At 46.3% G+C, this 17347-nt stretch overlaps 1 protein-coding gene across 3 annotated transcripts in view; it reads right to left on the bottom strand.

The window, feature by feature from the left end:
• The window catches only part of RADX (RPA1 related single stranded DNA binding protein, X-linked), a 40847-nt gene extending 35729 nt beyond the window's left edge, over positions 1 to 5118 (bottom strand). For all 3 annotated transcript variants that reach the window (XM_075941113.2, XM_075941111.2, XM_075941112.2), the window contains exons 1-3: positions 4454 to 5118; positions 2522 to 2664; positions 863 to 1055 (exon numbers count right to left, since the gene is read on the bottom strand). In XM_075941113.2, the coding sequence (XP_075797228.2) occupies positions 863 to 1055; positions 2522 to 2664; positions 4454 to 5003 (886 nt within the window). In that variant the 5' untranslated portion in view covers positions 5004 to 5118. The remainder of the gene's footprint in view (positions 1 to 862; positions 1056 to 2521; positions 2665 to 4453) is intronic.
• Between the last annotated feature and the right edge of the window lie 12229 nt (positions 5119 to 17347).

Genomic DNA, 17347 nt, shown 5'->3' with positions numbered 1-17347 from the left:
CTCAACCATGGCATTCGTTCCTCTTCACCTGCCGCCCACAATATGACAAAAATCTGGCTCCTTTAATCTTTCAGATACACCCAGACTAATTTTGGGGAATCTGAGTATGGGGATAGGAGAGAATATTTGATTATTCTGAAGATGAGATGTAATGGAATAGAAGCATATTATAAAAATGGTCAGTGATTTAGCAGGTCAATGTAACTATTGATTATTGTGTTTTAGTTAACTTTTGGAAGTGCACTTACAGTGTGTGCATATTTTAAAATATATAAATACTCTCTATCAAAGTACGGAATGACAGAGTATTTTTATACCACCTGAGAGAGCTTACTGAAACAACTCACTTTCAATGTCATTCTGAAAGTAGTACATTAGTTGTATGTGCAGGTGACACTAATTTGGAAGCAGGGCCAAATTAAGACATACGCACTATAGCCTCGTACCTTAGGCCCAGCACTTGGAATTATGTGACCGCATCAGACTCTCAGCTTTCATTTACAAAAAGTAAATTTTCATCTCATGGTTGTGGGGAGAAACAGTTTATAAACATGACTCAGGTATAACCAAAGCAGCAAGATATACCTTAGCATGCAGATCTTGAAATAATAGTTGTGGGATGCAAGAAATACCTAATTCGTCTCAAGTGGGTGAAACACCAAGACCCCCTACTCTGGCTGACCCCACCATAACCATCCCAGAAACAGACACTGCATTTCACTTGCCTTTTAATGGGAACTGGAGACAAATCTATTGAAAAGCCACCTATTTTCACTGCATCTCTTGTAACTGGTCAGCTGAAATGATATTGTCTAACTTTTTAAACAGCAATACTTGGAATCAGATTTCTGGAATACTTAACCAATTGTAGTAAATCTCTTCATCTGCGAATCCCTGGGCGTTGGCTGTGTTTTAAATGGAAAACTGGTTTTGATACCGTACTGTTCAAGTAGAAGTACTGTACCAATCTTCATACTCTTATACCACTCAGGACATAAAGAATTCCACAAAACCATTGACATCATGCCTGAACTATCAGCAACTTCAAAATAAGCCTACAAGAGAAAAACCAAACGTGTTTGACCTTAACTAGATGGATAACACATTTTTTTTCATAACTATGAAAATTCCTGTTTAGCTAACAATTTTATTACTAGTTTTGATACTCATTATCAACTTGAAGCCATGGTATGCTCCAAGGACAAGAGCTTAACAATTTAAGCACAGGAGTACAAGAATCCTATATTTTTCTGCACGATAGTCACAATTATGCAGCTACTCTTGTCCAGCATTTCTAAGTCTGTACACAGCAGAAGCAGAGTGAAAATGCCATGAATCTGTTTCACACTATATATCTTCTGGGTTGTTGAGAAAATACTATAGGCAGGAAGTATAGGAAAAGAGATGAAGCAAACAAGCAAGAATGATATTACTAACTCATCAAGAAATCTAATTTCTCTATTAATCTGAATTCTGCAAAGATTTATGCACATGAGTAGTCCTATTGACATCAGTGAGAGTACTCACATTCATAAAAATACTTGCATTTTTAGTAGTTGCAGGGTCAAACTCATAGTTTGCTACTTATATAGGATTGTCAAATACATACTAGGGATGTAAAAGAGCAGTTGATAGGCTAACTACCCAATAAGCCTAGATTTATTGGGTACAGGCAGTCCCCGGGTTACAGGGATCCGACTTACATCGGATCCCTACTTACAAACGGGGTGAGGCAACCCCGCACTGGCTGCTTCCCCCCCAGCAGACCAGGGAGACGCGAAGCTAGCGCCCCGCCCCCCACCCCCAGCAGACCAGGGAGACAGGGAGCGGCTTTTCTCAGCAGACACCTCAGCTTGAGAATAAAGGACTGAGGGAAGTGAGGTGTGGGAGAATAAAACTGAGCTCTGGAGAAATGTTTGGCTAGAGTTTCCCCTACAATATGTACCAGTTCCGACTTACATACAGATTCAACTTAAGAACAAACCTACAGTCCCTATCTTGTACGTAATCTGGGGACTGCCTGTAGTTAAGTCGACTACTCACATTTCCCCACCCTCTTTGCTGCCTCTATATCAGAGGCAGCAGTGCGCGGTGGCAGGGGTCTTCCCGGGAGTGGGGCTGTAGTGCACTGGCTGCCAGTCCCACCCCCAGGGACTATAGAATAGTCAACTAACCACTAAGAATTCATGCAGTTAGTCATTTATTCTATTATCTGCTATCTAACATCCCTATTAGCCACACACAACTGGCCAAATAGCCACACATGGCTAGCATGTTGGACACCACAGATCTATAGTAATGCTTATGCATCAATCTCTGGACTCAGACACACACAAATTCACTATGTGATATATCATTTCCATACTTTTCAACGGTTAAGCTTTTACGACTGTAACAATTTTAGTGTTTATTTGTTGCTTACTGTGGAACCTTAGCTATAACCTCACTGTATTGGACAAGAAATATCTGCACAGAACAATTCAGACAAGTTTTCCAACCCATACTGTGTTTTTCCCCCTACCTGATATGGTATATCCAGCTTTTTGTCAGGTTTCCCATAGTACCTTAGTCTAGATTTGTGCAAGATTCTCACAAGTAATGGACTGAAGTGTATTCTGCTCCTCCAGTTCATTTCCAGATGACCAAGAGAAGTTAGTTTGGAGTCTAATAGGGGAAAAAAAGCAGGAAAATAAAACCCAAAATCAAGTTTTAAAACACTCCACATGTTTGAATTTGAATACGTCTCTTTGTTGTTACATATGTTGCATGAGTTGTACCAGCAAACAGGAATTCATATGTATTTTATAATGTTTCACACACAAAACAAAATGATTTACATCGAAACTAGGGATGTTAAAATGCATTTGCTCAGGTAAATGTATAATTTCAGCAGTTATAAGTTTACACACAAGGGGCTCCTGCTGACTGCTGATACAGAGGCAGCAGCAGGCGGGGGGCGGGAGGGGAGAGAGGGGAACAATTCGGTATAACTGCACATTAACCACTGAGCCCAGGCTCTTCAGTTAATTGTGTACACATTTACACTTGCACATCCCTAATTGAAACTCAGTTCTTTTCAGCAATATACACAAAGTACAGAACTCCTGACACCTCCCCCCCCAAAAAAACAGTGGTGGCATGTATGTTAAAAGTATTACTACTACTACTACCACCACCAGCACCACCTTTTTATAATGTAAATAAAAACTAAAGCCCCCCCTCCCCCCAAAAGTGGGATCTTTTGTGTATGAAACACAGATTTAAGTGATCTGGAGTCACCAATCTTGCAGTGAATTCTGCCTGGGCAGACTCCTGAACCTTTTGTGGAGTTCTTTGTGTTTGCAGAGTCTTGTTAGTGCAGAACACGAAACACAGTTACTACATTTCTGCTCAGATTTCAACTTCAACTTTGAAAATGGGCCCCAGCTTACATCCAGAATTTTGAGAAAATATTTCCCATCACTGCTGTTTTTTAATTTCATGTTTTTGTTACTTCTAGAAACATGCTAATGGTTATTATTTAAAGTGTGAGGAAATTTAGTTAATGTTTACATTAGGTTTGCCACTATAAAACTACTGAGACTACAGCGGAAGAGCACTCCTTCTGTAGATGCACTCTATTGGCATAGGTTGCTTTTGTCTCTGGCCAGCAGTAAAAGTGCACCTTTGCTTCATCTACACTAGGGACTTCTAGTAGTACAGCTACCTTGGTCAGCGATCACATCATTTTATACACAGTGAACACAGCAGCAGGCTTAAGACACACTACAAAGTACTTCTTCACAAGACAACATGCGGAATCGTTGCCAGAGAGTGTAGCGAAGGGCAAAAGCATAAGAAGACTCCAAAACGATTGTAAGCTTGCTGCGAACTGCTCCATCCGTCGCTATTAGCCAAGATGCTCAGGGAGGCAACCCCACATTCTGGGTGCCCTAAACCTCTGCCAGAGCTTTGGATTGCCCACTGTCAAGACCTAAACTACCCTGCTAGCTCCAGCACTGCTCTTGCGCATCAGGGCCACACTTAGGGTTACTGGTCTGCGTTTTCCCAGCCAAAGCTTCTTTCTTGAGTGGGTCTGGCCCACGAAAGCTCATCACCTCATAAACCATCTTGTTAGTCTTGAAAGTGCTGCATGGTCCTGCATTTTGCTTCTTGAGTGGGGGCATTTAAAAATATTGGGACACGTGCTCAGCTTTTGGACAGCTCAGATGGGTCCAACTCCCTGCCCCGCTCCCCCAGGCCCCGGCTCTCCACTCTCGGGCAAGGGGGGGGCACACAGCTGTTGCTGCGACCTGGCGTTGTGGTGCAACTCCCAGCAAGTACCCCAACTGCAGGAACCCCCCCCCCAGTGCCTCCTTTTTTGGGGGGGGGCTGCTCAATGGGGACCCCCGCGAGGCTTGCACACTCGCAGGGAGCGGGTGGGTTTCCTGGCCGCCCCCCCCCGGCTCCTTACCGTCCACCTCGGGGCGCTGCGGCGGCCGGCTCGCCAGCCACACGTCCCCGTAGGGATCCTCGCAGTTCCACAGGGGCAGGTAGTGGCCCCCGCCGCCCGCCAGGGGCCGGCGCCGCGGCTGGGCCGGCTCCTCGCCGCCGCGCTCCGCCGGGCCCCGCAGCACGTCCAGCCGCTCGAGGCACAGGAAGCCGGCGCCCAGCTGCTTCTCGTCGTAGCGGTAGGAGCAGCGGGCCAGGCGCACCCGGCCGCCGGCGCGGAGCGCGCAGCGCTGCACCAGGCCCTGCAGCGCCGGCGCCAGGCAGCAGCGCTCCTGCCGGCGGCCGTCCGCCAGGGTCACGTCGTAGCAGTAGGCCGGGCCGGGCGGCGGGGGGCGGGCGGCGGCCGCGTAGCGCTCCACCGCCACCACGGCCACCGGCGGGGCCTCCGCCAGCGACAGGCTGAGCTGGGAGGCGCGCAGCACGTCGTGGCGGAGCCGCTGGAGCCAGGAGGCCGGGCAGGGGTCAGCGCGGGGGGCGCCGCCGCCGCTGGGCCCCGGGGCCGCGTCCTCCATGGCGCTGGGCCCGCCTGTCACTGGGCAGGCCCGCGGGCCGCCATGTTCCGCGCGCGAGGGGGCGGTTCCCGGAGGCGGCCGCTGGGCCCGCGCGCTCCATTCGAAAAGCCCAACGGCTGCGCTCGCGGGGGGAGGGAGGGGGGAGCGCTCTACAAGCGGGGGAGGAGGTGGAGAGCAAGGATGGGGAGGGGCGGAGGGAGGAGCGAGTGCGGAAGGGGCGGAGCTATCAAAGGAAGGCGGGGCGTGGGGGCAGGGGGCGGTGCTAGGAGGGAGGATCAAACAAGGGAAGGGGGGAGTTCTGGTTAGGGGAGGATGGGTATGGGGGGGTCTGGTGTGGGGGAAGGACTGGGAGGAAACTGGGGATCTGGGAGGGATGGGGACAGGTTTGAGGAGCTGGGGTAGGAAAAGACATGGGAAAGTGGAGGCATTTAGCATCTCTCTTTTGTGGCATGAGCTACCGGGGCACATGAAACCTGTCGGCCCTGGCTTTCCAGGGAGTATCGAGTCAAGTTCCAGGGCTCAGATGTTTATTTTTACAGGTTCTCGTTGGCATGGGCCCAGGATATCTAAGATGAAGACGACAGTTGACACTTCTGCTCTTCTGGACTGTAGGACTCTACAGTAAGGATAACACTCATCTGCGTGCCAGCAGTCTGACCTTGTGGAATGAACTTTCCCAGGAGATCAGGAGCATCACAAACTTTCTCACCTTCCATCCCAAGTGCAAAGTGCATTTCTTTTACCTTGCCTGCAAGATCATAAACACACTGAAGTGTGTACATTCAAAACACACCCACACCCACCCACCAAAAACTCTAACACTACATTCCACTGCGCACGTAGTTCTCCTGCTGGGGTGAGGATGAGTGAATGAACCACATACGACAATTTCTAGTCATACCACTTAATGAACTACTCACCTACCACACTTATGAAAGAAGTATAGAAAGCTATGAATATAGAGCTATTATTACTATTACTATGTAATATAGAACTATAATAGAATTATTATTACTATTACTATTGATTTGTATTATAGTACGTGGGTCACTTTACTAGACACTGTACAAATGAACAGCAGAAAAATCCTTCCCTTACAAAGTACAAGACAAAAGACAATAGGTCAGTGGTGGGCAATAACCAGTCTGCAGACTGGAAACAATTCGCCAGGGTTAGCCACCACTGTATTTTCCTGCACCTCTGCAGGTATAGGAGTTTGTAGCTCCTGTTGGCTGCAAATTGCCATTCCTTGTCAATGGAAAGCTGCGGGAAGAATTGTGTCAATCCACACCACTTCCACTTTGTGGAAGCCACTGACAGGATGATAGAGGTTTTGAACACCAAAACAAAGATAAAGTTAGGATTTTGGAATGTTCGTACGATGTACCAGATAGGCAAGCTGGCACAAGTAACAGCAGAGATGCGTCGTTACAGCTTGCATATTTTGGGCATTAGTGAGAACAGGTGGACTGGATCTGGCAGAATGACAACATCAACCGGGGAGACAGTTCTATATTCGGGAAGAGATGACAATATGAAGAGAAGACGGATCTATTACGAAAATTGCACTCCACTGGAAACCAGATGGGAAGAGAAAGAGAGGAAGACCAAAAACAACCTGGCGCCAAACGGTAGAACAAGAATTAAAAGACTATCATCACACTTGGGGAACAATAGGCGCTTTGGCCTGCGACCGACAGAAGTGGAAGGACTTTGTTGCTGCCCTATGCACCATTGGCGTAACGGGCAGTAAGTAAGTAAGTAAGTAACACCACTTCCCCCATCGGCCTGGAATGATCTGTCACCAAAGGGAGCTGGAAGCAGCAGAACTTGCGGAAGCTCAGGTAAATAAAGTGGCAACCAGTCCACCAGGAGCTAACCCTGGTGAACCACCTCTGTCTTATTGCTCACCCCTGCAATAGGTGGCTATGACAAACAGTGAATACAGACAATAATAGTCAGCATAAATCAGTAATTGGGGAAAACAATCTCCTCAAACTTTACATTAAGTGAGACATTCTCTTGTAGACACTTCTCAGTCCTGTTTACAATAACTCTGTTTACGTGTTCCCAAAGGATGTTATTGGCTATAGTTCATTTTTAGTATAAAATTTCCCCACATTGCTTGCAACTTTTACTGTTCTAATCTCACATGGTCACTGTGCAGTCTCTGTATGTTTGCTATCCTTTCTGGTGCCATCTGCAGTTCTGATCACAGATGAATTTGCACCAAAGAAACCTAACATACGTGACGTGAAGAGCAGCACAGAGTGGCTAAAAGAGTGAATTACAACTAAGCCCTGGATAACAACTAGCTCCTCTGAATATAACTGCTGCTTACAGGTATGACTGCTTGAAGATTAACATGCTTTAACCAGGGGTGGGGAACCTCAGGTTCAAGGGCCCGGTGCAGCCCCCTAGCTTGCCTGGATCCAGCCACTGAGGCTCAGGCGTTCCAGCCCCCCCACCCCATCACTCCATTGTGGATCACACAAGGAAGCAGCCCCCCCCCCCCATTGCTCCATTGCTGGAGCACACAAACTCTACTAGGCTGGGCCCTCCTAGGCTCTGGTGTGCAAGGGGAATGTGGGGAGTATCTTTCTCCTTCTCAGGGACCATATCCATGAGGGTTTTTTTTCCTCAACTGATTTTGCTGTGGGTCAGTGGCCCCCTGACCCAGAAAAAGTTCCTCAGCCTGGAGAACTGACTGATGAAACAGAGTCTGTTCTAAATAGCCTTTATAATAAATTTGTAGACGAGGATTTTACTTCAGAAGCAATAATACCTAACCTTTCCCAGAGGTTTGCTACTTTAATTTTCAGCTTGGAAATGGCTCACCAGTTATTACCAACACAGCTCCAGGTCATTCCCAGATTCCCTGCAATTACCTACTTTCTGTGCTTAGGTAGATAAGCAGTTTTCCTGCGGGGTGCTTTTTTATGGCAGTGCCAAGTGCTATGCACACATCTTTCCTTAGGATTTCCATCACTCTGAATATCAGGGTATGTCACAAAAATACGTTCTGCTATGAGAGTGTAACCTCTACATAATGAAAGTACCTGAAGTGAACCAGTGAAGGCAGAGTTCACAATTTCTAATTCTGGAATAATCTTTTACAGGAGAGCCTCTTTTCCCACTGACTATCTCCTGCAGGACTCCTTTCTCATCAGGGTGCATCTACGCTGCACCTGTAGGTTGAAACAAGATACACAATTTGAGCTATGTAAATTGTGTATCTTATTTCGATCTAATTTCAAAATAGCTTATTTCAAAATGTCCCTGAACCCTTGTGGAATGAGGGTTACAGGGATGCCGTAATAGAGTTGCCGTTATTTTGAAATCTATTTCAAAATAAGGGGCATGTTTAAAAACACAGAATAGCTATTTCGGAATACTTGCGGTATCCCAAAATAGTGCTGCTGTCTAGCTGTAGCCTTACTGTTTTTAGGGGGTAGCGGTCTGACTGACATGCCAGTTTCAGAAAGGAACCAGGGGAAAGCTACTTTGGGCTTCATGTCCCCTTTGTCACATTACTCCTGTACCAGACGTGCACTGGTCCCAGACCTTGCTCATCAGCCAGGCCTCTGGGCAAGGTAGGCGGCTCCTGCTCTGAGTCCCCTGGAAGAGTGGGGCCTCAGGCAGAAGGGGCGGAAGTAGGGCTCGACAGCCCTCAGTGCCCTCTGGAGCATGCCACGTGGCACTCCAGCCGTGATTTAAAGGACTTGGGGCTCTGGCTACAGAAGTAGTAGTGGCGGCCATGAGCTCTGGGTCCTTTAGTATCGCCGGGCCCCAGGGCAGTTGTCCACTTTGCGCATCCCACTTGGCACATCCTTCTCATCGGCAGTCTTGTTGCTCATACATACCAGGTGCAGCTGGCATTAGTTTAAATAAGGTACAGTGGAATCTCAGAGTTATGAACATCAGAAGTATGAACTGCCCAGTCAAACACACAGCTCTTTTTGAACCAGAAGTACACATCAGGCAGCAGCAGAGACCACGCACAAAAAAACCAAACCAACCAGCCAAACCAAGAACAGTAGTGTGAATTAAATGCAAACTACTAAAAAAACCCCAACCAAACAAATTTCAGAGGAAAAACTTAAAAAATAACAAATAGTCTAGTAGCACTTTAAAGACTAACAAAACATGCAGATAGTATCATGAGCTTTCGTGGACACAGCCCACTTCTTCAGATGACCAGATCTGTTGGAAGTCCAGATCCAAGAATACATAAGGGAAGAAGGGAGGAGGGAGAAGGAAAAAAAATTGAAGGGGAGGAAGAAAAAAAGACAGTGAGTAGATAAACTTCAGAGGGATAGCCAAGTGAGTCTGCAACAGGAAAAACTAAAAACAACAATTAGTCTAGTAGCATCTCAAATACTAAATAGTTAAAAGATGCTGATAAGAATCATTCGTTAGCACTTGGAAAGGAAGAGTACTAACACCAGATTCTACACAGACACCAAGAACCAGGGTAGCCATGTTGGTCTGTTATAGCAAAAACAAGAAAGTCTTGTAGTACCTTAAAGACTACCACATTTATTTGGAAAAACTTAAACTATGACTAGTTCTACAGCACCTTAGGGTATGTCTATACTACCCCGCTATTTCAAAATAGCGGGGTAATGTAGGCATACCGCAATTGCAAATGAAGCCCGGGATTTGAATTTCCCGGGCTTCATTTGCATAAGCGGGGCGCCGCCATTTTTAAATCCCCGCTGGTTCGAACCCTGTGCCGCGCGGCTACACGCGGCACGAACTAGGTAGTTCTAACTAGGCTTCCTAGTTCGAACTATCGTTACTCCTCATGAAATGAGGAGTAATGGTAGTTCGAACTAGGAAGCCTAGTAGGAATAAGACCCTCCGGAAAAGGGCACTTTTTCTGGAGGATCGGGGCCAGTGTAGACGCTCTTTTCCGGCTTTTTTAAAAGCCGGAAAAAAGCGGCGGACATTTTTATTTAAATGCCGCGGGGGATATTTAAATCCCCCGCGGATTTCCCTACGACGACTGGTGAAATTTACATGCCCCTTCCGGAAAAGGGGCCAGTGTAGACGTAGCCGTCCTCTAGCTCGACATTATGTTGAAATAACGGCTTGCTGTGTGGACGCAGACTATGTTATTTTGGAATAATGCTGCTGTGTAGGCATAGCCCTCCAGACTAACATGGCTACCCTTCTAAAAAATATATTTGGGCAACAGATTTTGTGGGTTGGAACATCTGATGAAGTGAGAAACGCTTATCACCTATCCTTATCTTTTAGAAATGTGCATCAGTCTGTCCATCTGTGAGTCTGTTTGCTCAAGAATGCCTCCTAAATGGTAAGAGCTAGGACCCTCAAATATGGTACGCAGCTTCCTCTTCTGCTAACGACAGCAGGGCCAGGCGTTGGTTGTGCCAAGTAGTGCGGGGAATGGGACTGTTTCCCATCACATGGAAAGGGAGGGGCACAGAGGGGAGCGATGCAATACTGAGAGTGGCCACTTGGAGCAGGGAGGCAGGGGAGAGTTATACGGCAGATAGACCATGGGGGACAGCTGCAGCACCAAGAGAGTGGTCAGCAGGCCTGGGGCTCCACCATCTTGCCTGCTACCAGACCAGGTAAATACTGCCCCTGCCCCAAACTCTTCTCCCCTGACCCTTGGGCACAGTGCTGGAGGGAGGAGGGCAAAGAAAAGACTGGTGGGGGGGGGGGGGGGGAGAGACAGAAGGCCCCTGGCAGCTGGGGGGGTCAGGGAGAGAAAAGGCTCCTGGGGGCCAGGGGGGCTGAGGAGGGAAAGGATGCCTCTGCCACCTGGGAGGGAGAGAGAAGGCTCCTGCTGGGGGTGGGGGGGAAGCCCTGCCAGATGGGACACCCTGTCCTGAGCCCCCCTTTACTCCCCAACCCTTACCAAACCGTAGCAGGTTTTATGCCCCCTCCTTGGGCTCTTGTATTATATATATGTTTTAAACATTTTGTAAGCAGCCTTGAATATTTTAAATACATAGGTGGGGTAAAATATTTTAAATAAACAAAGCAACCCTCACTCACCCCCCCCCCCCACACCCTTGGCTTCCTCTACCCCTCCCCCTCATCTCCTGCGCTCCCCCTGTTCTGAAGCATCTGTGAAACGCCAGGTCTTCTAGTGCCCAAATAAATTTGTTAGTCTTTAAGGTGCCACAGAACTCCGTGTTTCTAAGAACAAACAACAAAACAAAACAAAAAAAGCAACCCCCAAGGAAAAGCAGCATTTTTCTTTTGCACAGTAAAGTGTCAAAGCTGTGTTACATCAGTGTTCAGCTGCGCATTTTTGAAAGAACAACCATAACGTTTAATTTGGAGTTACGAACTTTTCAGAACAACGAATAGTCTTTAACGTGCTACCAGACGAACAAAACATGTAGATGGTGTCATGAGCTTTCATGGGCAAAACCCATTTCTTCACAGGCTGTGCCCACAAAAGCTCACGATACCATCTACATGTTTTGTTAGTCTTTAAAGTTCTACCACACTATTTGTTGTTTTTTAAGTGTTTTGTGTTACAGACTAACTCGGCCACCCCCCTGAGCCTTTTGAACTTTCAGAGTTATGAACAACCTCCATTCCTGAGGTGGGCTGGACTGAATTTTGCACATAGTGCCATCTCGTGGCTGACTAATATAATACAGTTTGGGATTCCATTACATCTGCCCTCTTTTAAGTTCTTCATGCTTGCCATTTACAAAATTTACATTGTCATGTTGTCTTTGACGTTCAATATATCTCATTCTGTTAAGTGTCTGTGAATCTAATTACTCTATCGGAACGTGTAACAACTCGGTCATCAAGACTGTCCATTATTTTCAATGTCTGACTGTGGTTGTTTTGGAACTCTCGAGTTCCTGTACAATATCTGCCATTTATAGAATTTTCCTCTGTTGAGTCTTCTTTCTGAGGAACAAACTGTGGGTATTGACAGTTTCTACTGTCCACTAATGGTTTCTATCACATGTGATCGGGGTGTTGAATTCTTCTTCTTTACAACAGCTGCAGGTGTCCATCCTTTTTCTCCATCTAATTTGCCATGAACGTGATCATCAGGTTCTAGAACCATCAGTTTGTGAACAGTGTGACATCTGCTGTAAAATGTTCTTAAGCTTTTTTAGCCTTTTTATTCAGTGTGACTATTTTCTTTATTTCTAGCCACTTTGAAGATATATTCTTTTCCCAAGCTGGAACAAGTTAAACACTGGAATAAATTGCCTAGGGAGGTTGTGGACTCTCCATCTCTGGAGATATTTAAGAGTAGGTTAGATAAATGTCTATCAGGGATGGTCTAGATGGTACTGGGTCCTGCTGTGAGGGTAGCGGACTGGACTCAATGACCTCTCGAGGTCCCTTCCAGTCCTAGTATTCTATGATTCTGAGTTGTCATCTCATCAGGATCTGTGCTGGACTGTATCGAGTAGTTGCTATTCGTGTTGATTTGTAAGTCAGAAAGGCAAAGAATGGGTTTTCTTGTTGCAGGATTTTCTTGGATATCTAGGCAGCTCTCTCAGCCTCTACTTTTGCTTGTGGGTAATGTAGGATTGTAAAGGTTTCTCTCTCCTGTGAGTGCCCCTCTGTGGCTGAGGGCACGTCTGCCATTTTTGCCTGTCTGTTCTCTGGGGGAGGAGGGGGGAGAAGATGTTTCCAGAAGATTTCCGGTCCTTTTCTTACCCCCTTGCTGTGGCTGCTGGGGCTTGCGGGGAGGAGAACCCAGGCCCACCCATTCCTCTGGGTCCCTGTGAGTAGCAGTTACCAGCTCAGAGTCTCTACTGCTTGCTGATATCTTTCTCCTTGGGCCACTTCCCTGAGACACTACTCCATCCCGCGCTCTCTCACGACTTTGAGGCCCCGTTCTCAATACCCTGTCCTGGGTTCTGCAGAGTTTTGTAGCTGATAGTAGCTAGTCTTCAGTCCCCGGACCTGGATCTTAGCCAAATCTAAAGTTCAGCTTGCACTTGGAGCTGGCCAAGGTGCTGCTGTTCTCCCAGTCAGAGCCTAGATCTGGCTGGGTCAAGCTCCACGGAGGAACTGGCAGGCCCTGGCTCAGCAACTTCTTTTATATCGGCTTGCTAGGCCCTGATTGACTGCTGCAGCCACTCTATCCTGTTTGGAGGACCTCTCGTCTGCTCTTTTCCCTGGGGCAGGGTGCGGCAAAGCCTCCAGCCTCTAGCAGTGGTGTCAGGGCCTAGTCCACCCCGTCACAGGCATGCTATCTTTTTTTTTTTTTTTTTTTTTTAACAAACTCAGCATATATTAGCTGAAAACGGTGCTTTTTGGAATGCAGAATACAAAAATATCAGACACACTTGGAATGCGTAGCTTTGTCTTCGTAAATCGTTTCTGTAGTGAACTGGCCCAAGCAGTTCAGAATACTTCTAGGGATAGTCAAAGCGGTGTCAGAGGATTACAACTCTGGGAGGAATTGAAGTACTTTCTGAGATGCTTGTGGTACTAGTGTCTGCAGTAATTTTAAAGTCAATAGACTTGCGATGAATATTCATTTTTACTTTTTAGGCAGATTGTGACATCATAAACAACAGGTCCCAGAAACAATGGCTCTTGATTGCCTATGAGTCAACTTCATGACTGCTTTAGTGCAACCAACAGCTGTAAAATGATCATATTTCATGCATATATTACACTATGCACTTTTGGCTAGACATGCATCATTTCCTGGGCAATATAATCTTTTCCAGACCTTGTGCACATATACTAGAATGTCTTAGCTTGGGAGTTTTCTCGTCTTCCCTCAGGGGTTTTAAGATAATTACTTTTAACGTTTAAGTGCCTGTTTACAGCAGGGGTGGCCAACCCGAGGCTCGCGATCCCCATGTGGGTCCTCCACCCCCCCGGGTGTGGCTTGCGAAGCCCACCAACCCCGGTGGCTCAAAAGCTACCCCTGTGCCCCCCAAAACAGCCCTTTCCTCCCGGCTCCCTGTGCTGACCTGGGCGGGGGAGCCATCCAGCACGGCCATGAAAGCTGCAGAAATAAAGATGGCGGCAGATGGGGAGAGCCTGCTGTGGCCAAAAAGCCTCAAAACGCATTTAACTGTGGTTTCTTAAAGGGGCATAGCCTTTTTTTTTTTAAGAGCTTTTTTTTTTCTTTTTTGCTTGACCAAATGCGACCGGGGGCTCCTTTTAAAGGAGGCTCTCATCCCGACAAAGGGCAAAAGGGGTAGTCCTTTGTTTTTTTGCTCTTTGCACTGGATCCACTGCTGTCTTGGCTCTTTGCCCAGAATGGGTTGGCCATTCCTGATTTACAGTTTCTAAGATAGTTTCAGGTTTGTCAAGTTTCTCTGAGTTTTGCTGTTTCACCAGTTCAGGCTGTTTTATTTTTAAATAGCTGAGGCTATAGTTAAATCTCTCTTCAGCTGCAGGTGCTGTGAAAAGTTTTTTTGGGTGTTAACCCAATGAACATGTCTCTGATATTTTTGTATTCTGCATTCCCAACAGCACTTTTTAGCTAATGTTTGTTGAGTCTAAAAAATAAAAAAATCAACTTTTTACCACCAGTCTTGAATTTTCTGGTGCAAACCTACTCTTTCATAAATCACATTTCTCTGAGGTATAAAGAACGCATCAGAGAGCAGAACTCTGCCTCCAGCACCGGATTCCTGCCCAGCATTGCCTTCAGAGCTGGGCAGCTGGAGAGCAGTGGCTGCTGGCCAGGTATCCAGCTCTGCAGGCAGAGCCACTATCACCAGAAACTCAGAAATAAGGATGGCATTTTAGGGTATGTCTACACTAGAGGACAAAGTCTAATTAAGATACTCAACTTCAGCTATGTTAATTGCATAGCTAAAATCGAAGATGCTTAACTTGGCTTTTGGTGCTGTCTACACTGCAGGAAGTTGAAGGAAGAACACTCTTCCTTGTGAAATGAGGGTTACAGAAGTCAGAGTTAGGGTATGTCTGCACTTGCACCCTCTTTCGAGAGAGGGATGCAAATGCAGCTGAGCGAAATTGCAAATGAAGCGCAGGTTTGAATTTCCCGTGCTTCATTTGCATATTTGTGTTATGGCGCTATTTCGAAATAGCACCATTTTGAAAAAAGAAACGCTGTCTAGACGCGGTTATTTCAAAAGAAAACCCTTCTTCTGAAATAATTGGTAACTCTTATTCCTCCTACAATGTTTACCAGTTATTTCGGAAGAAAGGTTTTTCTTTTGAAATAACGGCTAGACAGCGTTTCTTTGTTCAAAATAGCCCTATTTCGAAATAGTGCCATAACGTGAATATGCAAATGAAGCACGGGAAATTCAAATCCGCACTTCATTTGCAATTTTGCTCAGCTGCATTTGCATCCCACTCTTGAAAGAGGGTGAAAGTGTGGGCATACCCTAAGAAGCCCATGATTTTGAAATTATGTAGAAGTAACAGGCTTGCTGTGTTAGACGTGCACTCTGTTATTTTGAAACAATGCAAGTTATTTCGAAATAACGCTGCTGTGCAGACATGCCTTTACGGTATTGCCACCCTTACTTCTGCGCTGCTGTCTACAGAGCTGGATCCTTAGTCAGCAGCTGCTATTCTCTGGCTACCCAGCTTGGAAAGGAGCAATACAAAAGGGTAACGTGAGTATGGCATTGCCACCCTTACGTCTACGGGGTGCTGCCTTCAGAGCTGGGCACATGGTCAGCATTACAACCACCACTCTCCTGTTGCCCAGCTCTGAAGGCAGTGCAGAGGTAAGGGTGGCACTATACAAATAAAATAACTTTGTAATCCCCCTGCAATTTCCTTTTGGGTCAGGACCCCCCTCTTTGAGAAATGCTGGTCTCCCCTCGTGAAATCTGTATAGTATAGAACAGTGTTTCTCAACCAGTGGTACGAGTACCTTTAGGGGAGAAGTTGGGGGGCGGGGGGGAAGGGGTTATGTCAACACAACTGAAATTAGGAGAGAACTGAATTTTTGTTTTAAGTTTCACAGTGTTTTACTTTTTACACTTAAACATTTCATTGCCCACCTGGCTACGATTAAGTTATTTAAACAAACGTGTTGCAACGGTAGAAAAAAAAATGTGTGTGTCTGAAAACTGTAGGTACTGGGAGTATATATATATATATAAAAAAAGGGGTACTTTATAAAAAAATGGTTGAGAAACACTGGTATAGAGCCTGGGTGGGGAACCACAGAAAAATCAGCCAAGGGCCACACACAAGTGAGAAGAATCCCCCCCCCACAAAAAAACCAAACGCCTAACTGACATGGCCCCTGACTAAGGAGAAAGCCACGCCCCACATTTCCCTTGTACACCAGAGCCTGGGGGGCCCACACAAGTAGAGGGCCTGAGCCTCAGGGGCCGGCTGCCGGACCTTAGGTTCCCCACTCTGGTATAGAGTAAAAGCACACAAACGGCCAGATTTCACAGTCCGTGATGCATTTTGCATCGCTGTGAATGTGGGAGGGCTGCCTTACCTGCTTTCTCTGTGTAAAACTTTGCTACAGAGTAAGATGGAATTATTTGGGGGTTTGGACCGTTTTGGTCCTGTGCTTCTAAGTGCTGTCAAGTCCCTGTAGCTGAGCCCTCCCAGAGCTGTTAGCAGCGCCTGTGTTATTCTGCTGGGGGGTTGTTACTCCAACTCTGAGCCTTTGCTGGGGGTGACCAGAGCAGGACAGGATAGTGGGCACTCCAGAGGGCAGTGAGGTGGGCGCAGTGGTTTGATCAGCAAACCGGTTGACAGACTCAAGGGGTCCTTCTGTGATCCAGCCCATCACAAATGGCACTGCTTGTTCTTAAGTACTTTGCAGGATCGAGCCTTTAGTTGCCATGTACAGCATGCACCACGAAGATCAATTGCCAGAGAGTCCTTTTTCATTGCCATTTGAAAATCTGTTAGGCCCACACTGCACGACAGAGAGGAAAAAATGTTATAAAAAAATCACTTTTAACACAAGCAATGTCAGACTACTGAAAGGCACAACAAGCTGAAATTTCACATTGCAGGTAAAGCATCTTATTTTACTGCATAGGACGATACAACCTCTGTAAAATACAATTGTTTGTTGCAAATTATTTTGAGGACAAAAAATAGCCTTCTCAATTTTGTTTCACTATTATCTCCTCGGTACTTCTGTTGGCCCTGCCTAAAAAATAACAGACAACCACAAATAATGCTAAAATATCATTTGAGTTGATTACCCAGTAGGCACCCTCTTGCCCTTTAATCAGCACTATGTACCATGAAGTGCAGTTTAAAAAAGTGGCAGGTTACGAGCAGGAAGGTCTCTTGTCCACTTTTGTGGACGTTTTCTTTATTGCTCAGCTCTTAACATCCATAGAAAAACAGTCTCTTTGTGTAGATTGCAGGTTTGCTCTTATTTCATTTAACTTAAA

This window comes from Pelodiscus sinensis, chromosome 13, assembly GCF_052426305.1.
Source record: "Pelodiscus sinensis isolate ZL-2025 chromosome 13, ASM5242630v1, whole genome shotgun sequence".
NCBI lineage: Eukaryota > Metazoa > Chordata > Testudines > Trionychidae > Pelodiscus > Pelodiscus sinensis.
The sequence above is the reverse complement of the archived record's forward strand: the minus strand, read 5'-3'. Positions and strand labels throughout refer to the sequence as shown.